This window comes from Melospiza melodia, chromosome 9 (assembly GCF_035770615.1).
Source record: "Melospiza melodia melodia isolate bMelMel2 chromosome 9, bMelMel2.pri, whole genome shotgun sequence".
In the NCBI taxonomy this organism is placed as follows: domain Eukaryota; kingdom Metazoa; phylum Chordata; class Aves; order Passeriformes; family Passerellidae; genus Melospiza; species Melospiza melodia.
In genome coordinates this window covers 26,508,711-26,536,268 of record NC_086202.1, presented here as the reverse complement: position 1 = coordinate 26,536,268, position 27,558 = coordinate 26,508,711, and the positions used below count along the sequence as shown (strand labels likewise).

General features: G+C 41.5%; 2 protein-coding genes across 3 annotated transcripts in view; one reads left to right on the top strand and one right to left on the bottom strand.

Moving 5' to 3' along the window:
* Window positions 1–795: 795 nt before the first annotated feature.
* On the bottom strand, window positions 796–11,267 carry SYT15 (synaptotagmin 15). Its single transcript, XM_063164259.1, has 9 exons — window positions 11,122–11,267; window positions 9,919–10,142; window positions 6,927–7,125; window positions 6,120–6,262; window positions 5,314–5,609; window positions 4,340–4,510; window positions 3,721–3,841; window positions 2,491–2,670; window positions 796–1,079 (listed from the first exon to the last, which is right to left on the bottom strand). Exons 1-9 carry the CDS (start codon window positions 11,265–11,267, stop codon window positions 943–945), a joined length of 1,617 nt encoding a protein of 538 aa, XP_063020329.1. The 3' UTR covers window positions 796–942.
* The window catches only part of GPRIN2 (G protein regulated inducer of neurite outgrowth 2), a 32,270-nt gene continuing 12,435 nt past the window's right edge, over window positions 7,724–27,558 (top strand). The window contains exons 1-2 of one of the 2 annotated variants that reach the window (XM_063163951.1): window positions 7,724–7,823; window positions 12,175–12,313. In XM_063163951.1, coding sequence (XP_063020021.1) covers window positions 12,201–12,313 — 113 coding nt within the window. In that variant the 5' untranslated portion in view covers window positions 7,724–7,823; window positions 12,175–12,200. Of the gene's footprint in view, window positions 7,824–12,174; window positions 12,314–21,998; window positions 22,292–27,558 lie in introns of those variants that run through there. The other variant, XM_063163952.1, reaches the window with a different exon arrangement.

Sequence of the window (27,558 nt, the reverse complement as noted above, 5' to 3'; positions counted from 1 at the left end):
TTAGGAATAATTGCTCCAAATTACTTTAGAGCAGTAATTTACTTAATGAAGAGGACTCTACTACTAAAACAGACACATGCCCAGGGGGCTTAAGCTAATTGGATTTTCAGTGTGAGAATGGTCATGCTAGGTCAAACCCAAGGCTCTTGTAATCAATGCTGTGTCTCCAGCAGAGATGTGTTTAGAGAGAAATATAATAGGACAGGACATGTCCTCATCTTACTGTCTCAGAGTACTCCAGTACTGGAATAGCCTCCAGTCACTTGTGACTCTGTGACTTCTCTGCTTGTCCCTTATTTTTAACACAAAGTGCTGTACTTGGGGTCAGCTGAAAACACTGAACTGAGTTACTGCAGAAAATACACTGAGGTGCTGGGGGATGAGAACAGCTGCTTCCAGGTGTGTGACCAATGAGCAGTGCCTTCACCCTTCCTGTTCAAAGGAGCTCTTAAATACACTGCTGCTATTTTAAACATGTTCTACATGTATTAGTCAGGTCTTCAGGGTTTTGTCTGTTTTGGCATGCTCACTGGGCTTCTCTCCCCTTTGGTGAAGCACTGTGGTGATGTGGAGCAGTGGGCAGATAGGCCTGGAGTCATCACTGGCAATTCTTGGGCTCTGACTACATGTGTGATCATTTGTGCCCACAACTCATAACCAAGAAGTGGAATTTTCCAGTCAAAGTAATTAATACTGAGAGATCATGTTTGGCTGTTTTGATTGTTCAGCTGCATGTTAATTAAATTGAACATATATTTTGAAGAGAGGAAAGAAGGACTCCCAGCCTACCAGGAACCAAATTGTTTATTTGTGCTTGGTCAAGGAAATAATTTATTTTATTCTTTGTTTGGTAAAAAATCTTAGCAAAGATTTTTGTACCCTTTAGATGAGAAAGACAGTAAGAGCTTTTCCATATTAAGGCTGTTTTTTCCTCAGTGCTGTTCATGTGCTGTGGCAGAGAGCATGCCATCGTTTCACCAGCTCCTTGGGCTTGCTGATCATCTCATTCCAGTGTTCCAGTTCTCTGCCACGTGTGTACATGAAAGGCCCAACTACCACTCGTCCCAGCAGAAGTGTTTCTGGGGAAAAAAAAGCAGTTAGTGATGAACACCTGTGATGCTTCTCTGAAATCCTTGCCTACATTAGAATATCAACATGTATTTGTGGGGGGATAGAATATAAGAAAATAAAGATAGTGTAGAAAGTAATCTTACCCCTAAGGAATTGCAGCTGGGCCAATTAGCAAAGACCAGGAACAGGCCTGACTTTAACAGGCCACAGCTGTGACCAGTGAGAAGAAGATGCTATAAAAAAGTGGGGTGGTGGTTGAGAAGGGAACTGGAGTCAGTTGGCTGCTTTGTGAAGAACAAAGAGTCAGGGCTCTGAGTAGCTGCCCATGAGAAACATCAAGAAGATACGGAGCTTTTGTGGTAAGGAGACAACAGCATGGAACTCCTGCAATAAGATTACAATGTGTTTTTCTCCAAATAGTGCCTTTTCTGAAAGGTATTTTTAAACCAAAACATTTCTCAAAGAAGTAACCCTGGACTTCAGGTTCTGTAGTTTCTACCTGCTGAAGTTCAGCATTAAAAGGTACAGCAGTAAGTGGGTGTTCAGTCAATGCAGGCCTGTCCTTTTGCCTGAAGTTAAGCTAAAACATCTTCAAGGCACAAATATCTGATGTGCATCTGCCCTGCCCCTTTACCTCAGCTTTACTGGGGAAGCATGCCCTAATTTTGGGCATCTTCAACCTCAGTAGGATTCACATGATTTGCAAGAAGTCAATGCAATTACTGAGACAGCTGGGAGCTGTAATATGTGTGTTGCCACTGCCAAGGACCAGATTGTTTATTCATGCCTGGATTTTCCAGCTATGAATGGGGAAAATTATTGAGATCATATTTGCACTGCAGGGAAGATGTTTTTCTTGTGAGCAGTGGAAATACTGAATTCTGATTTGCTTCTGTAAGCAGAACTCCTTAATGGATTCTCTAACAGTAAGAGGTGGCCTCAAGCATCAGGTTTTCTGCCAGGGAATGGGGATGTTTGCTAATCTCTCTTCCTTCTTTCTCACTGCTACGAGAATTAAAATTTGTATTCCTCTTTCAAATTTGCTTAGAAGGAGTGAATGGCCACACAGTTTTGGAGGCTGTGTGTGACACACACAAGTGTTCACATAGCTTGTTTTAGTGGGATACTGGAATGAAACAAAGGCACAGCACCTTGTACTGGCATTGACTAGCCTACAGTGATTTTATTCATGTCTTCCATGGAATGTAGCCTCTGAAGAGAGGCATATGCTGAACTACAAATAAGTTGTTCTGCTTTTAAAGAGACAGCCTTTGAAATACCCCAAAACTCTTACATGTTTTATGATTATTGCTGAAAAGGAATTATTTCCTCTCAGGTTTAAACATGACTCAAATATAGCAGAGATTTGACACCTTGACTTTAGTAACTTACATGACTGTAATAACTTATATAACTTACTTTCTCCTTTGTTACTCTGGAGCACAGATAGACTCAGGCTTGCTGTATCCAGCTCTGTCTGATCTGCCTTGAAACTGAAGGTTTCGTTGTACACAGGGTTGGGAGTTCCCAGAAGAGCTGCTGTCTTTTTACTTTTGATGAATTTATTATGGTTCATTAGTGAGACTTTGACATAGACACCTGGGAGAAAAAGAAATTGAAGACTAAAATACATCTTTAAGAAGCAGGTGGGAGACAGCTTAAGGAATTTCTTCTTTTTGGGAGTCAATATCAAGTGTAACTTCAGATTGTGAAAGATAGATGGAACACATATGACAACATGACATAAAGCAGGGAGCATACAAAGTTCTAACAGTGCAGTTTTGAAGTGCACTTTCCAATTTAAATGCTGGTACAATTAGCAGCCATATTCTTACCCTGCATCCTTGAGCTTATGTTTCTGTGCCTTCCCTTCATCTGATGGAGACTTTTTTGAAGGCTTAATTTGTACAGTCAAAAAAACTTCATAGTGATGTGTGTATATAGAGAACTAAACTTCTTTTCCTTTTAAATTATAGGTGTATTTTGCATTTATATTGTTTAGCTTCAAAGCCCTGCAAGAAATCACTACAGACTGAAATACAAGTTTGGTTCTTCATCTGTTCTTGCTTTTGAGTGTTAGATTTTAAACAGCATTTGGAGGTAATCTCTGAGACCAGGGATACATGAGTATGATGTACCAGAAAAAGCCTTCTGCACTAAGGGAGAAAATTGTGAGTCCATGCCATGGTCCTTTGAACAATAGCCAGGCTGTCCTAAACTGAGATTTTTTTCTCTCAGCTCAATTCCTCCCAGGACAGGTGTTCAGCATAAGCAGTTATCCTGCAGCTGTTACCCCTGGGAATTTGACTTGAGGCAACTGTTAATGTCAATATCCCCTGAAATTCTGCCTTCTCTGGACTGGAGAGCAGCAAAAGGATGTTGCTCACTGTACAAAAACAGGAGAAAAAAGTTACCACCAATTGCCACAGGACAAACCTTTTATTATGAAACAAACCCCAAAGATAGCAAAACTAATCTATCAAAATCTAATTGCCTCAGGGCAGAATATGGTTTGTTTCCTCTCAAATCACCAGGATATTTATTTGTTCCTGTCAGATTCCCACAGCACAAGCCTGGGTGTACAGATGAGGAAGGAGCAAATGAAAACAGGAATTGTGGAGCTGACAGCAGGGAGGAAATCTCACTTACCAACAGCAGGGCTCTCCTCCTGGAGCTTTAATCCCCTCGCCCTCAGAACCACCACAGTGAGACGGCCCAGGTAGTCATTGTAGCTCAGGGAGAACTGGATATCACCATGCTCTGAAGGAGGCTTTGGAAGCAGAACAACACCTGTCAAACTTGTCTGAAAAACTCCCTCATCGTGTGGTCAAATGGGGAGAAAAATCCTTTTTCATGCTAATGGTTTCTGTCACACAAAGGCGTGTGAGTGAATTGTAGTGGCTTTATTTATTCTGTTGTAACATTTGATGGAACCAATTAATCAGCCTTCCTAACCCTCAGAATTACTCTTTTCCAGGGGCTAGCTATTTCCTTTCCCTTTCTGCTCTTACTAATTGAAAAGAGGAGCAAATAACAAAAGTTCTTATGTAACAACCTCCTAATTCATATGACTTTTTCTAAGCATCTGGGTACTCCTTTTACAACAGCTATGGATCTGCAGGTTGGTAGGATGGGAATTTCTATTCCAAATGTTTATGAAGTTTGCATTTGAGGTACTTGGTAGAATGTAGTTCTACTTCAGATATATCCTTCCAATACTTGTAGGATGACAGAAGTTGCACAGTGCCGAGAGCCTGCTATCACATACCTCCAAGTTTTCTTTCTCCAGATCTCTCCATATGACTAGTTTGTTGTCCTCAGTTAATGCTTCATTTTTTAGTGGGAAGATAACTTGGCCTAGGAGATGATGCTTCTTCTGTTTATCAACATGATAAACCAAAAACTTTAGTGTCCTTTGGAGCAACATTTTACTGGAAACCTGTACAGGAAAATGAAGAATATTAATAATTATAAAACATCTGACACTTTCCTACTCTAGCATGACTTCAAAGGAAGTATTTTTCAAATGGTGGTAAGTTTAGGTGGGGATTTCCTTTAATTATTTGAAGTACTTTTAAAATTTGCCTAAAACTTGAGCTATGTGGAAGTCAAGATCCAAGCTAAAATAAGAGTTCATTCGAAAGCTGTGAAGTTAGTTGGTGGTTTTTTTAGCTCATATGGATCTAGTGCTGTGTGATGCATTCACTTTCAGACTAAGATGTTTAGAATCTGTAAACATTTTGTCGGTTGTCTGAAACACAAACATTTTTTGGTTTTAGAGCTTTTGTCTTGTGGTGTGTGCTGAAAGCCTGTTAGCATGGGAAGCCAAGCTGTGCAGTACTGTACAGACAGCAGCCCAGAGATTCCTCTCAGGTTCTGCTGTCTAGCCTACTTCCACAGCAAAAAAAACAAAAGCTGTGAAAGCACGATGTCAGTATTGGCTCCTTCTGGACTTCTAGAACTGCTGGGCTGAACTGCTCAGCTCTAGTTCAAACTGGGGTTTTCATTATTCCCAGGGCAAGTTCTGGAATCCTCAACTTTGGTACAGACCAGAAGTAAGAGCAGTTCTGGATCCACACGCTTCTGTAGCCCAGGATCTCCAGAAGCCCCAGTAAAAAAAAGCTGTCTCTGGTGGAAACAACTTCTGTCTTGGTAGAAGCATTGTGGACATACAAACGTGTACTGTAGTTTGACAAGTTAATATTTGCAAACAAAAATCTGCCTCATCAAAAGAAAAAGTACCTGGAAAACAAAGTTTTCATCAAACTGGGGGTTAAGAGTTTTACGTTTTGTTTTGGACTGCAGGTAGCTTCTTTCATCAGGCAGCAGGTAGATTTTCACAAATGGACTGCAGGAATCAGCAGGAGGCTGCAGCTTTCTGACTTTGATCAAGGAGACCAGGAGCCTTTCTGACTCTTGTTCGTATTCTATGGAGAACCAGAGGCGGCCAATGCTGCCGTCAGGAAAGTCTGTTTCACTTTTGTCTTCGGGAAACTTGTACAGGTCTGGGTTAATGGTTCCTACAACATAAGCTCCAGCTACAAGAAAAGGCAAAGCAAGCACCCTCAGATTAGCCTCAAGAACCATTGCAGGCACTTTTATAACCACTGCTGTATTGGGGTAAATCAGGTTACCCTCTTTATTAACAATCAATTTTTGGTAAAAATTTCATATTTTATTTCCTTTTCCCTCAAATTTGGGGCAGTAATTGTAGGCTGCAGCACTTTTTTTCTCTTATTCCTTTGATTGTACCTGGTTAATTCTAGCTGTTGTTGAAGAGTGCAGCTGGTGACTGCTGTTCCTGGGGACAACAGACACTTCCTGGCCTTTACAAAATATGGGAGGAGAAATTGCTTTGTCTACCAAATGTCTAAGGGACCAAAATTACTACATTCTTGCCCAATTCTCATATATAAAATATATAACTGCATGGAGCATTTAGGGCTTGTGCTGGGTAATGCCGTCTCTGCTGTGCCCCCAAGATATATGCTTCATAATGATAAAGCCACCCTACCCTTAAAAATAGCCCCATTTTTGCAATGCCATACCCAGAGAATGAAATGATGACCGTGGCCCAGACTGAGGGGTCATGAAGGGGTCCCTGTCTTCCTGAACCTGTTCTTCATTTGTCAGGTGAATCCAGTCTCGCCCATGCAGTGTTGGTGGAATGATAAATGGAACACTTCTGGACCTGCTCAAGACAACAGCACCTATTGACTCTTCTGGTTTAAAGCTGGAAATCAAACTTGATGAGAGGAGTAAGTTTACTGCTCTTACGTCACAATGTAAAAATTCTACAGACATGCAAAGGTAAAAATAAAATCCAAAAGCAAATAAAATAAATTGCTTAATGCATGAAAAGACAATGAGGCATATTAGGTCTTAATTCTCCTGTTAGATTCTTCTCTTTGCCCCTTTCCTTCCCTTTAGAGTTTATCTTTTAAAGGAAAGGAAGAATTAACTGCAGCTACTTGTTTTAGAGCCCAAAACCCCTGCAATGATTAATTCTCATAAAGAGTCTCCTTCCTGAACTGAAGTCCTGTTGTTTTTGTTATTAGACTAGAAATTACTCTGGAACATAGGCTGGGTTTGTCTAACAGGTAAAGCTATCCATTCACCAAGTACACTTGAATATATTCTCTCTTTTAAATAAATCAGGAATAACCATCACTTTCATAGTTAGATTATCCTTTTCCTAAGGGAACAAAACAGAACATGACTGATGTTTTCATATAATTTAGGAATCTCCTTTATTTCTGTACATGCACATATTTGGATCACCTGCTCATTTGACATTTGACAAGTTGAAATAAATTACATAGCATATGCTTTAAAAACAGAATGAAAATAGGTACCTTGTACTTTTTAGATGAATTTCAGAGTTTGCCTGATCCTGGAAAATGGCATTTGCATTTGTTGTTTTGACAGGATTGATGAGCTTTTCATAAGAAAAGAGGCGGCAACATTTTTTCCAGAGCAGATACGCAGTTATTCCAAGGAGGATAAATAAAAGGATCCCTCCTATTATACCTCCAGCCACAGCAACTGCTTGTTCTGTTCAAACATAAAAGCACACAAAACATCATAGGAATATCAAAGTTAAGTATATTTTGGGTGTAGACAGGAATATTAAAGCTAACAAAAACCATTCCAAAATTATTATTAAATGAAGCATTCAGCTCACATGCACATTTTTGTTTGGTTATAGCATGGTGCAGCACCTGAAGGGACATGACAATGGCAGTGACAGATTACAGTGTTCAGAAGCACTGGCAGTTACTGCAATGGACCCTGGCTCAAGGAACAAAGTAAAGCTATGGGTTGTTTTCTTTTTAAGGATGCATGTGTTTCCTGATTTGTGAAGTCAAAGTTAAGTATCCATTAAACACAGTTTCCTGAATCATGAGTGCTTAACATACAACAAAATCTTGTTATAATTACTGTGAACAAACCCAAATAAATCCTAATAAATATATTTAATATGAAAATGAGAAATTCTGTTGTGAGAATTTCTCGTTAGACCAAAGGTAGACAGTTGATGAAGGGCTCAGTTCATTGCTTTCACATTTGCTGATATGGCTGGAGTGATAGGCTGCAAAGATTATTTTGCCCTGTACCTAAACTCTAGAATTATCTTCCAGTCTGCAGCCATGGGAGACAGCTCAGGAGCAGCTCAGTACTGGGTGCTGACAGTTCTCAAGGTCTCCCCTGAAACTGAAGTGGTGAAGTGACCTAGCATTTTCTCACAACTGGTACTGAATTTTTTTCTTCTTCTCTGTTTTTAGGTAGAGTTAACTTAATTATGTTTTATTCCTTTTTCTTTTTATCTGTCTGTGCTTGGTAGGTACCTTGCAGTTTGCCATCTCTTTACAATGGTACAAGTAAAATAAAGACAATACAAGCACAAAATCATCAGTCAACACTACTGATAGTTTTGACTATCAAATAATAATAGTTTTGAATAATTCCAAACTATTTTCATTTGATTTAGTTTATTCATTAGAGCTATAAAGAGTATGGGAGGTGAGTTGCAAGTACATATATTGCTGATCTTTTTCAGTGTTGCTGTGTTGCAGTAAGTGACACGAAATGTCCTTCAGCTACAGAACACTTAAGTAATTACCTTGTGCTATAAAATTAACCTGCCCATAGCACCACAAAGGCCTTAATCTGATCCTGACTCATTTTCCTGCATTTGGTGGAGTCACTGGGGCCAAGGTGGTTTTGCAGCTCCCCTCCAGGTGTGTTGCCTTAGGCCTCTGCAGGAATTGGCTGGCTGCTTCCCTGAGTCACAGTCACTCCTGTCTCCCAGCAGCACCACGAGCAGCCACCCTGCTCATGGCTGTACCACAGCAACAGCACTTTGCTGGCCTTGCAGCTGGTGGGTGAACTGAGTGGGTTCCAGCATTCAGCCAGACTGTTAGTGCAATCCTTATTCTGAGCAACAGGAAACAAGCACCTACTTGGTGTGGGTTAATATTAATACAGAGACAAGTCTGACTGTGCCATGTGGGTAAATTGGTTTTCCTTGATAAGAATGCACAGTATGAGGAAATGCATATGAGCATGGGAATTTTGTGTGTTTGTTCCTTTTAGTTTTGCAGGGCATGCTCAAATGTATCTTCAGTCAGGCTCGTATTTTATTGCATCTCAGAAGGCCAGATGCAGAAAAAATGCTTCAGTTTAATGCCCATGAACATAATAGAAATTAATGGTTTCCTTCATGTAGGTGCACTATAAACAAAAAATCTTTATATGCCTGGTAGTTTTGCTGCCTGATCTGAAAGGTTAACATTTCAAGTAAGTTGTACAGGTCTTTTTTAACTTGTCCTGTTCATTCATAAGTCTCTGTTCTCAGCAGCAGTCCTGTGTTCCCTTATAGCAAGTTTGTCACCATTTGCCATTAAAGACAGTATGATGAGGTGTGCATTGATTTTTGGAGTAAGAGAATGAGTTTGTATGTACTGAATTTGTTCACTGCAGAATGATGTTAAGTATTCATGACACACCCATAGGCATAGACTCAAATTCTGGTTTTTTTTTAACTTTACACAGCTGTAAATATAAGGCAAAGTTTTACTCATTCCAGAAGTTACCTGTACTTTAATGAGAGTAAGGAGAATTTGTCTCACTTTTACACCATCTTATCTGATTGGATCAGCAACAGAACCAGGGGCTTAGGGCAGGATGTAGCACTAGTCACAAATCAACCACTGAGATAAGTTGCATCCATTGTATGCAGGGAGAAAATCTGTATATTTAAAATATACATGTTTTACCTGGCATCATGAGAAACTGATGTATTGTATCCTGCTGTGGTACAGGATTATGGCAGAGAGATGGAAGAGACCTGTTGGACCACTTCATCTCCCCCTACCTGAGCCAGGGGACTGTCTCCTGCTGATAGGTACCAGGTTTATCCTAGCATAGAGCAGGTGCTGACAGGCATCCTCTCTCTCTGGGATTGCATCCCTTTTTGCTTACTGTGTGATTACATGCTTTTAATAAGCTTTACTTAAACTTTGCAGTAAGCTTTTTGGCAAGTTTACCAGCAGCTCGTCCTCCACCACGAGTTTTAATCCCCATATAAAACGCAGTCAGTATGAATTAAATCACTGGGGGTAGTGGAGGCAAGACAGCCCATGTGCTGTGCCCGTCTCCAGGCCGAGCTCTCCCCTGTCCGGTGCTGGCAGCCCGGCTGTCCCAGCCCTGCGGAGCGCGGCCGGGCGGTGCAGGGGCAGCTTTGGGCTGATGCTTTAGCGAGCCCTCCCCAGCTCCTGCCGCCCGGGGCTGCGGGAGGAGCCGGGCACCCCCTCCCTGCCTCCCTCGCTGCACGCCCGCACTTACCGGCCATGGTGCCGCTGCTCCGGCCGAGTGCCCGCCGCTGTCCCGGTGTCCGAGCGCCGCAGCCCCTCCCCGGCCCGCCCCCGCCTCGCACACGGCAGAGCCCGGCAGCCGCAGCTCGAGGAGAGGCATCGCTGGCCAAGAAAAGCAAAGGGACCCGCTCGGGAACGATCCCGCGCCGTCCCAGGCTCCCCGAGAACAGACATTGCCATCTTCCCGAGGGAGGGCTGGAATCGGGCAGGAATGGTGCTGAGCATTGGGCTGCATAAATCCTCTGGCAGCCCTAAAAAGGCACCTGTGCGACACTACTGGTGTGAGAGAGCTCCAAAAGCTACATTTACACTCAGAAAAATTCTTATATATTAGTAGCTTAATTCTGAATATTCGTGTGGGCCAGAAATAGCATGTGTTTCTTTTATATCTTTAACAAAATAAGTAAGCACAAAGAAACGCATATCTCCTTAGACAATTGCAATTACAGCCCTTCCTATTTGTATTTGTGAACGTAATGGTGTTTAACCTCTGAGTATGTAATGGATACAACCAACCAGATGTTAACCAGCCAAATTACTTACGTATAGTTCAGAAACAAAGTATTTGCCATCACCTTTTGTTTCCTAATGCTTCTTTCGCAGCCAGTATATAACAAGAACCTATACCTTAAATTTAACAGCTGTTTGTATTACATGTTCTCTTCACAACTGCTTGTGTAGTGCATAGTGTTGTTTAATCTAAAAGCCAGAGATGTGCAAAGGAATTAAAAGCAGTAGGATCCTAATGAAATGAATCCTCTGAATCCTCCTAATGAATCCTCTGTTCTAAGATTCTGGTTTGTAGAATCTTAGAATTCATTTCATTTAAAATGTTCTGCTGTATATGCAGCATGGTTAAGCTTTTTCTATTAATTTTTGAGTCCTCTGGAAGAAAGTATTTAGATAATTTTTACCCAAAAAAGAAGAAGCTTCATATATTTTAGTTTTATGCCTGTAAGATAGTTAATTATTAAATAAATGTTGCAGAGTCAGTGCTTTTGTTACTCTTATTTTTCCATTGAATTAGTGCAAACACTGAAGTAGAGTTTTTTTCTCTGCAGTTTTACTCCTGTCAGGATAATATCTATAAGCATGTCTGAGGCAACAAAAAACTTTGAGTTCTGTGGCAAGACAACTGCCTGCTTTCTCTTGCAGTATTCTTGCTTGAGCTCACTTTTGTGGCTGTGTGAGGAGTGCTGAAGTTGCTGTGAACACCTGATGGCTTTCAGAGCCCTGCTGCCCAGTGAAGTGATCCAGGCCAGATGCTCTGGCTCCCACACAAGCCGTGCTGCCTGCCTGGAGCTGTGGGAGCTTGGACATCTGGGGAGCCACAGCCAAGAACCATCTGCTGATTCAGCTCCTGTTCCAGTGAGCCCTGGATGGGGCAGCATGTCCTGGAGGGGCAGATCCTACCCTGCCCAAGTTCCTGTGGCAGGAGGCAATAGCAAAGCTGATGAGCAGGGAGCTTTCATTTGGATTTTCTGCTCCACCGTGAAGTTCCCTGTTTCAGTCTTTCTGTGCTGAGTTCTTGCCACAGCTGGAAATCAGAATACATACAGGACACGAAACACAACTATTCCCTCCTTTATCTCTGAGTGCAGCCTCCTTCTTAGCCTAAATCCCTGAACAGCTAAGAGTTTCCTGTTTTGTGGACTTAGATATTGTACTACAAATATTCAATATTTCTGGTGCATATTTTGTAACATACACATTTTTAGGTGTCAAACCTTGAGCTTTAAAAGACTACTTAAAAAATCTGCCGCAAAACAATGTTCCAAAGTGTCTTACCTTAAAAACAGGGACGTCACAGTGCTCATTTGACACCTATCTAAGTAACAGCAAATAATTTATCATGCATTCATGTAATTCCCACTAGACTGGATGAAATTCAATATATGTATTTTTTAAGTTGGATGTCTTTGAAAAAATAGGAATTTACTTGACATATAAACCTTTTTATTCACTTCTGATTTACAATTAATTTGATTGCATGTAATTACTTAAAGCTGTGTATAGGAACATCACTTGATAAAGGACAGAGAAGTATTTAAGGAAAATATAGCTGTAGGATCACAAGCATCAATAGGTCTTTAGAAAGGTGAGTAATTGTAGCATAATTTTACACTGAAGTCTAACTCCTACTATTATTTATTAATAACCTTAAAGCTTCAACAGATCCTATTCAATAAAAGGGTTTTAATTTATTTTTTTTAATCCCATTTTGCAGCCATAGAATGATCTTCAAGTCCATCCATGTCAAGTGAAATATGTTCAAGTTCTTCTGCCTTCACTCCCACTCCCTTGTGTTTGGGAATTTTGACTTTCATGTTAGTGGTACCTTCATCTGTAATTGCATCTAGAAAGAGGTAAACTTTTTTTTTCCCCAATTAAATGTGATCTAATGTTATTGAGACCAGTGAATTATTCAGGAACAATAGATTGAGATCTGCAGGGAGTATTGATGGGCACCCTGACTACAACAAATAGATTACATTGAAAAGTATAATTGCAAATGGCAGAAATAATGAGTACTTAGAATTTCTATAGTGCCTTTCATTTCCAGGCAACCATTGGCTGATTTCTATACCACCATTAATTACTGCTAGTTAGCCATCACAAACCTTTTTGAAATAATACTTATTGTTATCCTAATTTTATAGATTGTTTAATAACTGGAGTTCCTCCAGATCTAGACTTGTGTAACTGAGATAAGAATTTCTCCCACAATCTGCTGTTGGCCTTGGTCTGACACCTAGTTCTTGGCATTAGCAGGCTATGGATAATTTATAGTTTCAGAAAGGAATATGTGAAAGAAAGATCTACTCTCTTAGAAAATCCCCCTTGGATCCATTCTGGGAGTCATTTGTTAGCTTCCTTTCCAAAGAAAAGATGAGAATGGGAGAGGAAGTGCAGCCAGAAGGGAACCAGTCTTCCACAATTGTTTTCTCTCAGCTTGGCTGCTGATGGTAGTCACTGTCAAACAGACTGCAATCCAGAACAGCTCTCCCAGTAAAGTTACAGGTGGAAAATGGGCATAGAGACAGGGTAACATGGACAGCAAGAAAAAAATCTTCAGAAGATGCCATGTTTGCTACTTCTAGATGGGCATGAGGAAAAAGACAGCAAAAGGAGAGAGGGGGAAAGAGCATTAACCTAGGCATGGGGTTTGGATTCCTGCTTGGGCATTTCATCTTGGCCCAGTAAATCTGACCCTGCAGCTAACCCTGGCATTCTTCAGGGAGAGGCAGGCAGAATGCTCTCACTGGAGCTGCAAAAATCTTCCACTGTTCCATCAGTTTCCTCATGGCCCAGAGCTGCTCAGCAGAGCCTTGGCCACATAAAAACTGTTACAGCTTTCCCAGAGCTGTGCATGACAGGTTTTTTTTCCATGCTTTGATAATCTTGCTTTGCTAGGTATTTGAAATCCTTGCCTTGACAGACACAAATATTTTAGTGCCTTCTTACAAAACTTTCTAGCACTGTTACAGAATACCTACTGATATGAAAGCATCTGTAGGTAAAGTCTGCATGCCAGCACTTCTACAGGATTTAGAATGTTTCTCTTTTTTTTACGTTTTCCTTTTGCTTTTAGTGAGCTTTAGCTGTTGGTGTTGCCTAAGAAGAAAATTTACACAGACTATAGCACCACCTCCTGTCCAAAGCTGGGCTTTGGTGCACATAATAGAGCAAAGCAAAAGTTCTTTAAAGGTGACTTTGTTTTGAATGTATGAAGCAAAATGGAAAAATATGAACTTTAATTCCTTTCTAATGACTTTTCTGTGTTTTCTAATAGGAGTTTCAGGTTTGCTTTTACTAAAATGTGTTCTTATGGTTGCAAGGGTTTTTTTTTTTAATGTAAACTGCATTAAGAAAGTTAGCTGGCTGTTGATGTTTTAAGAAAATATGAATACAAAATGTTCCTTTAAAAATTACTTTGTTAATAAACTCCAAGTTCAGAGATAATATGCACAAGTAGACACTTCCACAGAGAAAACTACTTGTGTAGCTCTGGCTTGTGTGGTTTTAAAGATTTTTGGGGGCAATATCTGACTTTTTGTTCCAGTTTTGTACACTTCCCAGCCTTGATAAGAGTAATCTAAACTCCAAAACTTTGGCAGGACCTTGCAAGATTGTATGTGTACACATGAAAAATGAGCTGTTCACACAGCTGTAGTGAACAACAGAAGTTGCTCTAAGGCAAGACTGGTGTTTATTTTAGACTGTTTTTCCTAAGCCTCATTCTCTGAGTGAGGGATAATGAATTTAAGCCAGACATAATGTGAATTAGACAAATGGGGAGGGATTGCTGAGCAGGCAGGTGAATCTGTAAACGCTAATCCATCTTAAGGTTTGCAGGGAAGCGCAAAATCGTGTATGTGGCATAGCAATCACACCTTTTGTAATACAGCCCTAGCTGGCACAGCCTTAGGGGATGCAAACTTTTAACTGAGGCAAAAGGTGATGTTTCTTTTTGGAAGCATTTACATCTGGAATCAGATACTGAAAGCTGTAGATCTGTGTGCTCTAATTTAAAGGTGTTTCTGCAGTGCATCTAAAACTGCTCTCTGTATAGCAGCAACAGATTTATATTGTCATCCCATACATTTTCATGTTTAAAAAGAATTAAGTGTTGCTCAAAATCCTGGGAAAGACTCTAGGGAGATCTTGAGGGTCAAAGATGTAAGAATAAAAAATTGAAATGCTGATTGTAGGCAAAAAAGAGCAAACCTTCCATATAATGCAGTGGTCCTTTGACGTGGGTGGGCGATGCCTCTGTCCTTGCGCGGTGGCCAGGAGGGGGCCAGCGGGCGCCGTCCTGGGGCTGTCCCTGCTGGGTTTCCTTGGCAAGGGTCCCACAGGGCCGTGCTGGAACCTCCCTGGGACCCAGCTCCTGGCTCTGCCCGAGCAAACGCTGCAGTGTGACAGGAACCCGCTGGGCCACCATCCCACCTGCAGAGGAATTTACTAGAAAGAGCCACTCTGCCCATTCTTACACTGCTTTTGTGACAAGTAACGAGGAATGCCTGCTCCATTTACAGAGCATTTATCTAGTACTGGTAGTGTCCAGCATGCATCAAAAATACATGATGATGTGTCCTAAATACACCCAACACCATAGGATTTGGCTCCAAATATGTTTGATTCCAGTTGATGTCAATCAGGTTTGGTCTGTGTAGAAATCCTCGATGCAAAGGGTTAGAAATTAAATCAGGTGTAGGGTACTTGACAGGTATCATGAGAACAACAGTGCAGCAGCTGTGTGAACTATTCCAGTGGCAACAAAAAACCCAAAAACCCTAGGCAAAAAAAAAAAGAACTGAAAATACCCCTAGGCAAAACAACAACAACAAAAAACAAACCAAAAACCAAAACAAAACAATCCACCCCCCCAAAAAAAAATCCAACAACCAACCAAACATAAAAACTTCACAACTCAAAAAACTCAAAAAGGGTTGATCTGACTCCAGTCCTTTCAAAAATCTGTATTAGAGCCTAGGCAGAAAGGGATAAAATAAGCTGATGTGGGCATGTTTTGTGTGGTAATCACTCAAGTTGTGACTGCTGCAGAAGGAATTCTGCACACTGTTCCTGTGGTCAGCTCTTCACTTAAAATAGATGTGAGAATGTTCTAGGAAATACAAGAAATATGAGAAGGATGAAAATAAATCTTTCAAGCTAGGAAGAATAAGTGTCACTGACACAGATATTGTTGCCTTGTTTTACTTAGGAAAAAAAAAGTCTAAATGCTAGAAAGTAGTAATTTTTCTCTGTAGGAGCTAAGCAAACAATTGCTGTGCCTTTCCCAGCTCAAATGGTATATGCTGTGGCTGGAAATGCTAACCTGAAGGACACCTGCACATCACAGGTGAGCTTATTACATGACTTCATTGGTATGCATGGAGAAGTACACAGGTTTTGAGAAATTTAACTGATACCTTTTTTCCTCTTGCCTACATAATTTTTCCTCAAAGAGAATGAACAATATCTCTGACAACCTGTTTATTGGGCAACATGGGTTGAAGGATGGGAGAGAGTTAAAGGAGATTTTCCTTAGATTCCTGAGACCTATGAGTCAGTATGTCCATGAGCAAAGGTTACATAAACTAATAGATTAGAACAAGAATTAGTTGCATAAACACTATTACTGCATTTCAATCTGTCACAGAGTCAAGCCTGCAGATTATTGCAGGCAGAGCTAGCCTGGGGCTTACACTCCAAATTGCTGGAGTGCCTCTGACACTGGATACATTTGAAATAGCATTGTTCTCTTGCTGTGGGGCTGCTCTGAAATCTAGGGCTTAGTGCAGCAAGCCTTATTTAATATACAGTGGGGTTGCTCTCAGCTCCTGTCTAATTTGGGATGTCACTCTGGTGTATTGGTTGTACAATAATTCTGTTTCATTTAACCAAGGATCATTGTGCCTCTTAGGTGACTGGTTCTCTATAGGAAGCCCCAGATCCAGACCCTCTTCAAATTTCCCCCCAACTTTCCTAAGTCCCTCTTCCTTCCATGATATTCTCTCCTGAGAATATCCTGGATGAAGTCAGGGAGACCAGGATAAGCAACTCCTGCTGCTTGGGGAAGAAATGAGGATGGATATGTTACCCAGGCCTGTTGTCCAGGGAAAGGGAGCCTGGATCAGGAATTTTGAGTGGACTGGAGCTGATTCACAGGCCATGAGACATTAGGATGGCTGTGGTCAGAGTTGTTTGGGAATATTGCAGGTCACGTGTGCAAACAAAGCCTTTCTTGGAGCTGCAGTGCTGTGTTTTTTCAAAGTGCACGAGGGCAAATTATGCTCCCAGGCTGCAGAACTTTCCTCTTGTGTAGTGTTTTCCTTTGCACTTTCTCCAGCTTCTTGCTGATCCCATTTCACCATTTTACATGTGGGAATTGAGGCATCAGAGTTCAAGTCTTTATTTGCTTAACTCCCACTGAGTAAAGCAAACTCTCTGCACAGCAGGCTTTGTTCATAGCCCTCAGCCTTGGGCACCAGTTAACATCTAGAACAGACTTTCATGCTTTGTTGTTCAAAGACCAAGTATTTTTTTTTAATGACACTATTTGCAGAAGTAAACCAAGGACACTTTAGTATCTACATGAATGTAGTTTTGGAAAAAAAAGTTGGATTCAAACTTGCAAGAGTGTTCTGGTGGGCAAGAGACATAAGGAGAGAATTAGTGGTGACTTCTCGAAGTGTGGTGTTCTGTAGTGGGATTTTTTTCTGGAAGCAAGCCCTGGAAGCCCTGCCTGCTTATGTGGTCCTGGCTTCCCTCCTTTTCAGCTGAGAGTACAGAACAGATGGAAGACTAGCAATCAAATGCAGGGTGAAGAGATGTGATTAAATTATCAAAAGGCCAAAGCCCTTATTGCATGAAAGGCAGCTTAAAGCTACCCCAAAACTGGCTTGAAGGGTTGTTTTTTTTTGATGCAATTATTTATTGCTTTCTGCTAATGGATATTAAAGAAGTGTAGGGAAGACATTCCAGTGGCTGTGCATAGGAGGAAATGACAGCTGGGAGAAGCAGGGCAGCAGAGTGTCCATGTGATAGTCCCCTGATTTAAGAGGAGATGTAAGGTTTTGTGCAATATCTTCTTTGGCTTATTGCAAAATATGCTTTGAAAAGGGAGCTTGTTTTCATTCTCCATAAGCTACTGTTCTATTTGTTTGATAACCAAACTAAAAATAGTGCTTTGTAGAGATTTGCTAAGTCTTTGAAGTACATTGTTTGTTATCAGTGGGCTGCCTCACTAACTGCCAAGGTAAAATAAAGGCAAAAGAACTGGCCTGCTTTGTTGAGAAAGCTGCTCTTATATCCAAGATGAAAAAGAAAGGAGATGACAGAGCTCAAAACCACCAGCTAACACAGGTCTAAAAATTCTGACAGCTTTCAAAAAGATTAATTCTGCAAAGAAGAGAAGTGCATCTATGTTGCTCCTTGAAAAAAGTCATGTCAGTAGTGTTACAGCATTATTCCCAATGAAGATAAATGTAGGTGACCTGGCAGTTTTCATGGAAACTTTATGAGATAAACCCACACAAATCATCTTCCTTTTCAGAGAAAAATAAAATTGCAGAATGGAGGCTTATTCAGAGACCATGCCTGCTATAATTGGGATGTCTAACCAGCAGTTGTCTTCTCCTAGATACAAGAAGCAGAACTTGTCATGATGCTTGCTGGACAGAAACACTCTATATAGTGTTTATATTTACACCCAAAACTCTATATAGAGTGTTTATAAACAAATTAGATATGTTAGAAATGTGGCACATAGCCTCGTGGAATGATGTTTGTGGTGATTAATTGGGGTGTGCTGGAAAGTTTGAAGTTAATGTGATATCACTTACCTGATAGAATTGCTTTCTTTATAGAACTCTGTTAGAAATAACCCTGCTGCTTATGTCAAATGGAAGGTGATGCTCAGTTTCATGTTTTTAAACAATCTCAGTGCATTTCAGTTGCCTTGAGTGTGTGTGGGAACACTTGCTGTGCTAGCTCCTACACCTGACTGACTGGAATTATTTTGGGTGTCTCAATATAAGCAAAAACTGAAAACTAGCACTGCATACAGGATGCCAATTTCAATAAGGGAAAAGTAGCATACAGAATGGAGAGCTTCTGACTGGTTATAGGCATAGAAAAAGTTAAATTTGCCCATGGTGCATTAGTTATTGTCTTGAAGGCTCTCCCAGACTGTGCTAAGGGGCTGTTATTCTTCAGAAACACTCAAAAATACTTTACAATGGAGAAATCCAAAACCTGATCCAAATTGTCTGTGGCAGATGACATTCAGGCAAATGAGCAGTGTTACCCACAAGACAGCATATTGTTCCTGGAGGGCTGCCTTATTGTGGAAGACCAGAATATATCCCAGAAATGCATTAAGATAAAATCTGCCTGGTGGAAGGTGCAGTTTCACTGGCTTAAGTGGCTTTGAATCAACAGACAACAAATATCAGCCTTGCAGGGTTTCCATGCAGAGCCTCCTGACAGAGATGTAAACAAATTTCAGTGTTTGTGGGCACTGCAACCTGCCCCACAAAGAGCAGCAGAGCTGGGCAGGGTCAGGGCTGATGGAGGAGTTCAGAAGGCACAGTCTGGGTGGGTTCAGGTCACACACCTGGCAGGACAAAGTTGCTCTAAATGACAGCAGACAAGGCAGTGCAGGAAAATACTGTGGGTTATAAATGGGAAGGAGTGAGAGAAGGGCTTCAGTACCTGGTTTTAGGAGACACCAAGCAATCAGCATGGTTTTCCTACCCCATTTCCTCTTCTGAAGAGGAGTAGATGGCCAAAGTGCCAGTGGATTTTAGATTAGATAAAGGACTTTTAGGACTGGACTTCTCCTCTCTTGAATGTAGAAGCCCTGGTTGCCTGGATGGAGAGTGACAAAAGCTGGCCTGCAGGTCCAAAGCTCTGCCTGGGTGCTGCCCTTCAGCAGGCAAGCAGAGCTCAGTGCCTCTCCTCACACCAGGTGACTCAAAGTCAGGGGGCTGGTGGCTTGCTTTCATATGACCCTCAAGCACCCAAATCAGCAAACAGTAATTTTGAAAGCTTTCTTCCATGGCTGGGCATAGGACTTTAATTTCATTAAATTATACATATTCTCAAATTACACATATCTAAGCCCTGGGTGGAGTTCTCAGGAAAACATGAATGCTAGTCAGGCTGAGCCACAGTGGCAGAACTGTTCTGAAATCGTTCTCTTGAAAAATAATGCTGTCCTTCTCCTCAAAAGAAATTCTTCAGCATTGTCTGGATTTTGCCTAATGGATCTGCAGGCTACTGTTTTCTCAGCTTCCTTTAATTATCAACTTTCTTAAAGAAAGATACAAGAATGAATTCTCCAGATCTGAATTTGAGGCAGTTTTAACCTTTTCTCATCAAATGTAGAATGAGAAAGCTGTATGCCAATTTCATTGTGGATGCTCAGATTTGTGACCTGTTGAAGTAAAAGTTGGTCACCAGTATCTTCCAGTAAGCACATTTTGATGCTTTCCATGAAAGTAGTCAACCTTGCTGGACAGAGAAGATCTGGGACAAGAAAGCCCTGCAAGTCCATTCTGTAAAGGGTTTAGGGGAAAAGCTAAGTGCTGTACTGTCCTCTCATTTTATCTTTTCTATGTTCTTGGGATGTCATTTGGGCAACCTGGCACTCATTTGGAAGATGCCTTGGAGTGGAAGGGTCGTACTGAGTTGTTCCATGGCTGGCCACTGGCACTGGAACAATGCTGGAGTAGCTACAGGTGCCAGAGGTGTGTCTCACCATGTCAGCCAAAGGTCTTTTGCTGGAATAAAAGAGGAAGATGTAGAGCTGCCCTCTCCCTGCAGCACCACTGCAGTCCCACACCATGGGATGGGAAGAGTCACTGGCCATGATCCTGGGCCAGCAGGAATGCTGTGAGGAGGTGCTAGAAGGAGCAGGTTCAAGGAACTTCTGTTTCCAGCCTGGCAGGAAGGATGTCAAGGTCAGCACAAGAGCTGCAAGTGCCTGCTCTGCTTCAGTGCTGTGACACATGGCAGGTGCAATAATGCAGCCAGAAAGCTGCTGCTGACCCGTGCATGGCTCTCAACCCCCCAAATGCTTGCTGACCTGCAGCCCCAGGGTGGGATTGCTCAGTGACTCTGTGGGGTGTGCATCTTGGCAACAAAGCCTGGGAGCACACAGGAAATTACTGGGTTTGAGCCCATTCTGAAGTCTCAGGGAGCAACTGTACATTCCTAAAAGCACTGGGGAGGGGCGTTGATCCCCCTGTCTCAGCTGAGCTAGGCCTGATAGGAGGGTATTGATAAAGGCTTAGGAGCAAACTGAAAACTGCTGGAAGTGGTTTACAAAAATTTTTAACTGCTTCCTGAACAGAAAGAAAGAGGACTTGAAAGGGTTCTCTTCTGATGTTTTGGCATCCTTCTCCTTGTTCCATTAGAGATCCAACCACCCTCCCTAGTGTCAAGTTCTAACTGGAGGGAATATGCCAGAAAGGAATAAAAGCAGCTCACAATGTGGAAACTTGGAGTGGTCTTTGGGAAAGAACTGAGTGTAGCCCCTCATAAAGGTGAGCAAAAGAGGAAATTCTATACAAGAATGGGCCACTGTGGTTGGGGATGAGACTCCTCTGGTCACATCTGTCCTTGATGTTCCCTGGTGCACCACAGGTCACAGCTGGCAGCTTGGGGGCTGTGTGCCTGTCTCCTCAAGGCAGGACATTCCTGTTGGGTGAGGATGGGGTGGGGGATACTCAAAGGCAGCACCTCCAGGACCCTGCCCGTGCCTGGCTGAGCTCCTGTGTCAGGCTGAGGGTGAGGACACAGTGCTGCATGGAGGGCAGGCTGGGATCCCCTGAGGGCTGCAGCACTGCAGGGGTGGGGATGGCCACGCTCTGTGGGCACCTGTGAGCCCAGAAATGGCTGTGCCAGCTGTGGGAGAGGGGATGGCACAAGTGAGAGCCTTGTGGGAGGGCAGCCTCAGCTGCGAGCTCCTCCATGTGTGTGTTGGCACAAGCTCCTTGGAAGTCACTTTGGTTCAACTAAGACGTGTGTAAGTAAATGGAAACAGGTTCTGGAAAATGGCTTGCAGTAGAAAATGGTTTCTAAATTGTGTCCCGTTTGGCACAATCTAAATAATTATCTGTAGGATACTGCTCTTTCCATTTCTCCCTGCTCAGCACAATCAATCTCACTCTTTGCAGTCCATGGGTGCATCCTTGTTCCCAGTCTGTGCCCAGAGGATGGATGCATTCTGGGCTTGGGGTTTGTTTTGTTTTCTTCCTAATTGTTCCACATTATCAGAAGCAATGGGTGCTTCCTACTGGTGATTTCACCTTTATATGAAAGTTGATATTGAACACATACCAAGATCCCTTGGCCCAGGAGTTAGCTCCTTTGTATACCTTTTATAATTTTCCTTTAACCCTTACAATTTTATTCCTCCCCCTCTGCTCCTCCTCTTCCTGCCCTGTGTGCCTCCCCTCCCCGTGCTTCCCCGGCGGCATTGCCAGCTCTGCACAGGCCCAGTTTCTCTAATCAGATGAAGCTGCAGGATTATCTCTCTCCCTCCCTCCCTCCTAGGCTCCATTTTATTTCCTCTCCAGCCAAGGGGGAGCCACGTCGAGGCAGAGGGAACCCCATCTCCCAATCTCCTGCCTTGGATGCTCTCTGACAATCCCACCTCCTTCCCTTCTCATGTGCTCACCTTAGTGTCAACAGCATCAGGCGGATCAAGGAGAGGAAATCTGAACTCCTTGGGCTTTTGTTCTCCTCAGATTTCTGAGCATCTGTTTTTAAATGCCCTCCAAGTAACTTGTGCAGGGGAGCTGGATGTGCAGTCTCTGAGTGGGGGGAAGGTAAGGACCGCAGCAGTTTTCTGTCTCCTGTGAGGACACCGAGCCCTCTCCGCTTTGCCAGGAGAGCAACAAAGCAGATGAGGGGAAGGGAAGGGAAGGGAGAGGAGCTGCACAGAGCCAGAGCCAGGCTTCTGTAAGTGCTGTCTTGGCAGCAGGGGGTTGATAGCTGCACGGAAAATCCCAGGAAATGGTAGCTTTTTCTGAAATGATGGGGACTATGACTCTCAGCTTTAATTGAATTTAATGCAGTTCTGTAGAAGGTGGGTTTTTTGTGCTGATGTCTTTCACTTTCATGTGTATGTGTTTGTCTTGTAGTAATTATTTCCAGAGTATACATGTCACTGTTTCTTTGGGGGAGAAAAACCTCATAAGCTTGTTCATCTTATTCCTCTGCACATCTGTGACTTTATGAAGATGCTTTTTGATTATCTCTTGTGTGCATGTTAGTGTTTGAATACTAAAAATAAGAGAAAAGTGTAGATTTTATTGCTTTAAATTTCTGCCTTTTAGTACTAATGTGCCAGAGAATCATCTACCTTACTGCTTTCCACCATGTGTACCATGTGTTTTTTAAATTCCTAGGAGTATCCAACACTGGAAAAACCTGAGGAATATTTCAGTGCTTTCTGCAGATCAGCTTTGTTTTGCACTTTACCTTCCTAGATAAATGGTCAATTGCTATTTAAAATGGCAAGTGACATTTTTCTCTTAAACCAAAATATGTTTTTCCCAAAGTCACAAATTTGATTTGCTTTGGCTTTTTATTGTCAGTAGATTAATATTTTATATCAGAATCCTTAGAAGTAGAAGACTGTTTTCTGTATATGTTGTGATTAAAAGCAAGAGTCTGTGCTGATGCACTCCTGGATTTTAGGGGAAGAGGGAAAAGGGAGGGGGGAGCAAGCAGTTATTTCCATTTAGAGAACTCTAAGCATGAAAGGTGATGGGAAAGAAAAGATAAAATAAATAGATTTTGCAAGATGTTGATCTCAGGCATAAGTGAGATGGACCTTATATAAATCAAAATCTGCCTCTCTTCCATTGACTCATGTTTCTAAGTAATAATCTCATACAAAATACAAAAGTATCAGTGGTTTTCCTGCCCCAAGAGATTGATGAAAGCTTGCAGATGGTTGTTTGCATGTTTTAGTGCATATTTGAATGTTTGCAGGACATCAGCTGTAGTAAGATCTGAGTTTAGAGACCTCTGCATGGAGTCTCTGTGCAAAACAATTAGGTTTGGAGAAGTTTTCATTCAGGAGGGTGGATTAGATGAGGGCTTTGTGTTTTCATGCCATGTCTTGGTTACTCCATAAACACTTCTCCACTTATTAGGTTTTGTTGATTTTTATTGTCCAGACATTTTATCTTAACTGTACTCCAGGGAAAGCTGGAATTGCAATTTAGTTTATCTGACAGTTATTTTGGGCTGCTTAAACAAGAGCAGTAAATTGTATATGGCCTTGTAGTGTCAGAGTTAGTTTATAATACAAAATGTGATACATTTCCATCAGATAACCATGTCAAGTCCACATTTTTCCTTCCATAGTAAACTACACATATTCAAACTGCACTTGGAAAATAAAAATGTATGAGGGAGGGTAAAACAGAGGAAAATTGTTATTGAGCATCACTGGACTTCAAAAGTTTGATTTTCTTTCTCTTAGGGCGATGACAAAGGGTAAATTGGAGGCAGCTTTTAGCCACTGCAGATGAGCAGAGGTATTTGCTTGTACCAGTGAGGTACTGTTACACCTGACTGCAGGCAGGTTATTCCTGAACAGAACAGCAACCAAATCCTGTTTCTTCTCCAGTGGACTCTTCTGGAGGTTAGAGAGACTAAATTGCTCATTCCTTAGCTCTGGAGTTCATGTTTTTAGATGAGGATGGAGTGTGCTTCACTCTGGTCCCTTGTATTTGAATATTGCCAGCTGTTACACATTTTGCAGGAGAATGCAACCTAGGAATGATGCTTTCCAAGGCTAGGGGCTTGAAAGATACCTGTTAATGGTATTTGTTCTGCAAGTATTTTTTTCCAATTAATCAGGGAAAAAAATCTTATTTTTGTTATCATACCAATATTTTTTGTTAAGCAAGTATCTTTGACAGGTGTGTGTGATATTTCATTGCTTCCAGTCTCAAACCATTTTGGCCCAAGAGCAACAGTCCAGCAGGAGTCATAGGCTGCAGGTGATGTTGCACTTTACTTTCCTGGACAGCCTGGAACTCTGTTGTTTTTTTTTTTCTTAAATCAATTTCCATGGCCATGAGTCACACCATAGGAACTGCAGGCACTGGCCTTTTAGTTAATTCTTGCAGCTTCCTTGTACAGAAATAAGAGGTTTTTAACTCGTGTAAACAGTAAAGCTGTATGCATACACTGTATCTCTCTGGGATATTAAGATTCTGGAAGATGTAAATTAAACAAACTTTGAATAGCCTTTTTTATTTTTTTTTCTGTTGGGGCTGGGGGCAGTATTTTAGTTGTGTGAGAGATCTTTTCTGAAAAAGCAAAATGAAAATAAATGTTGGAGTACAGTGGTCAGGATTATCTGCATGAGGGATACAATGAGAAGGCAGTGAACTGAAAGATACTGCTGAGCTTTTCTCTGCTTAAGGTAATTTGATGCAATATTTCCTATGGATGCCTTGTCACAATTGAATTAATCTATAGCTGTGCAGCTTGTAGTCCATCTGTGTGTTAAGAGCTCTCCTTTAGGACTATTCTCTGATTGCTTAAGAGATTGTTGGGAAGAAGATGGCCTCTTCCATTTAGAAAAGCTGTCAAAATTCTGAGAAATTATCTTTAGTAACAGGAACCACAAAAAAATCACTTTGGGGCTGCTTAGGTAGATGCACTCAGAGCATGGGAATTGGGTTAGGCCAGCTAAATGAAGTTGACATTAGCCAGGCCTTTCCTAGATTTGTGTGTGGGCATTAAGCATGTGAGTTATAGCCAAGCATCATTCTGCACCAAAAAAAGCTTCAAAAGAAAGTTCAGCTTTAAACTGACTTGTCCCTGTGTGGGGAAGTTCCTGCAAAATGATGGCTTGACCTGTGCCCAGTGTGGATTTCATACAAAGCACAGAAAGGAGCAGGAGTCTTTCTCCATCTGCAGAATATTTGCTAATTAAGCTTTAGCAAGGGCACACCTGAGTGTGCAAATGAAGGGTAATGGGATTGAGCAGTTGTAAGACCTTCATTTGACTTGCAGAGCTTTACCCCAGTCACCAGTGCAGGAGACTGACAGAGACCAGTTCATCTGAGCTGAAGTGAAAGATCCAACTCCTTTCTAGCTCAAGCTAAGCAAACCTGCTGTGGAAATTGGAGAGATGATGAATGCACAAAGCCACCCTAGCTCTCATAAACTGAATTTTTTTTTTTTTTAAGAATCTTCTGGGAAAGTTCAGTGTTTATGACTGAGCAGGGTAGATCAGTGCTTCTTGAAACATCTAGGAAAAACATACATCTGGTTATAGCAGTTTTATTTGGTTCTCAATGGCCTCTAAACTGTGAAAGGGAGGAGTGATTTTGTTTATTTAGTACCAACAGAGGTGCTAATGGATTGGAAAGAAACTTTTGGAGTCACTGCCTCTTTCCTATAGATCACCTTTGTGCTTCCTCTCCAAAGTCATTCCTGTCTCAGTAAAAGGTACTCAGGTTTCAGTAAAATGTTCAGATTCCTCTAATCAATTAAAAGTGGTTCAGTAATGCAAAATGACTGCACATTTCAGCTTCTCGGGTTGAGAAGGTACATGACATTCATTGGCACTGATGGATAAAAGCACCTATTTATGAAAAGAATAAAAAAAAGTCATTTTTGAAGGGACCTTGTGAATTCATCTATTCCAGTCTCCTGTTCAAAGCAGAGACAGCTGTGAGGTCAGAGCAGATTTCTTAGGGTTCTGTGTGAGTCTTGAATATGGTCAAACCAATGTTTGAAAAGCAAAGTATTCCTGTAGCAGAGCCTTTATTCTTTATAATCAGTATCTTGTTGCTAGCAGTTAGCAGCAGATGCCTGAGGAGTTATTCTCTAGTTGTCCATGGCACACAGGTGGGATCTTCATAGACCTGAATGATGGCAGGAACTGAATTGTCTTGTGGTTCTTGATTTGTTTCAAATTTATACCTCAAAACTTTGTGATTCTGTCATTATTACATGTTAATAAGGAAGTGGAGACTTCTGCAGCTTGGTTTATGATTGAGATTAACCAAGAGAAGGGGAAATTTTTTTGTTTACACAGAGTAGGGTGTAAACATTAGTTCTAGAGGAACTCCTTCACATACTTGGATTTGACAAAGTGTTTGCAAACTTTATTCTGCTGCTTTGGGCTGTTACTTGGGTTTTTTCTCCTTGCAGTCTCTGGTATCAAGCCTTGGGAGGCAGAGGCTCTCTTCTAACCAAGCTCTAATGTTTTTCTTCTCTCAGTCTTGAGAGAGTAGGGAAGTGTTCCCTTTCATCCCTTTCAGATGTTCTCTGAAAACTACAGATAATAGTTCCCCACATGGGTCTGATTTGACCACAGATGAATTGGGACAGTTTCTTTTCAGAGAGACAGAAATTGCGCTTTGACATAATGTTTTTTATGACAAAACACCAAGTTTGAAATGAAAACTTCCTCTTGCCATATTCCTTGTTTAAATAGTTTCAAAGCTACCACATACTATAATGGCACCTTTAATTGCTATGAAACATGATTAGCTTGTCCCCTTTTTAGTTCTTTTCAACACTCAGCCCCTTGGATAGAGGTTGCCAGCTCTTTTCCAGCCTAAGGATATATAAAAGCTTGCAGTGTGAACTGAAGGCATAAATTAGTCACAGAATCTCTTGTTCATGAGAAATTCACCCTAGTAAATAAAAGCCTACAAGTGCCTGTAGCACTGCAAGACAACATGGTCTGCAGTTGTGACAACTCTGCTTAGAAAGTTTAATGAAGCTGCTTATAATAATTAATCATTGCTACTTAACATACCATGCAAATACAATATACGTGTTGTCAGCATGCATATTGTATAGAGGGTTTATACATGCAACACCTAATCTGAGAAACTCTGCTGGATTTGAGTATTTGAAATCCTTGAGGTTGCTTGTGCTCATGGTGCTGGAAAGTTTCAGGAGATGCTTTAAACTTATGCTTCTGAAGCACAGATAGTGTCTGACCTTTACTAGTAAGTTGAGTTTTCTCTAAGTGCAACAAGAATTTCCTGTAGAGATGCACTATTTATTTCTTCCAATCCAAATATTACAAAAGAAGGCCCAGAATACA

What these genes read in the sequence shown, in the direction of transcription:
- SYT15 (XM_063164259.1), bottom strand. Translation starts at nt 11,267, where the DNA reads ATGTCCAAGCTCCCACAGCTCCAGGCAGGCAGCACGGCTTGTGTGGGA. An exon ending in CTCCTCACACAGCCACAAAA is followed by an intron (nt 10,143 to 11,121) that starts GTGAGCTCAAGC and finishes GCCCGATTCCAG; the next exon opens with CCCTCCCTCGGGAAGATGGC. An exon ending in GAGCAGCGGCACCATGGCCG is followed by an intron (nt 7,126 to 9,918) that starts GTAAGTGCGGGC and finishes ATGTTTGAACAG; the next exon opens with AACAAGCAGTTGCTGTGGCT.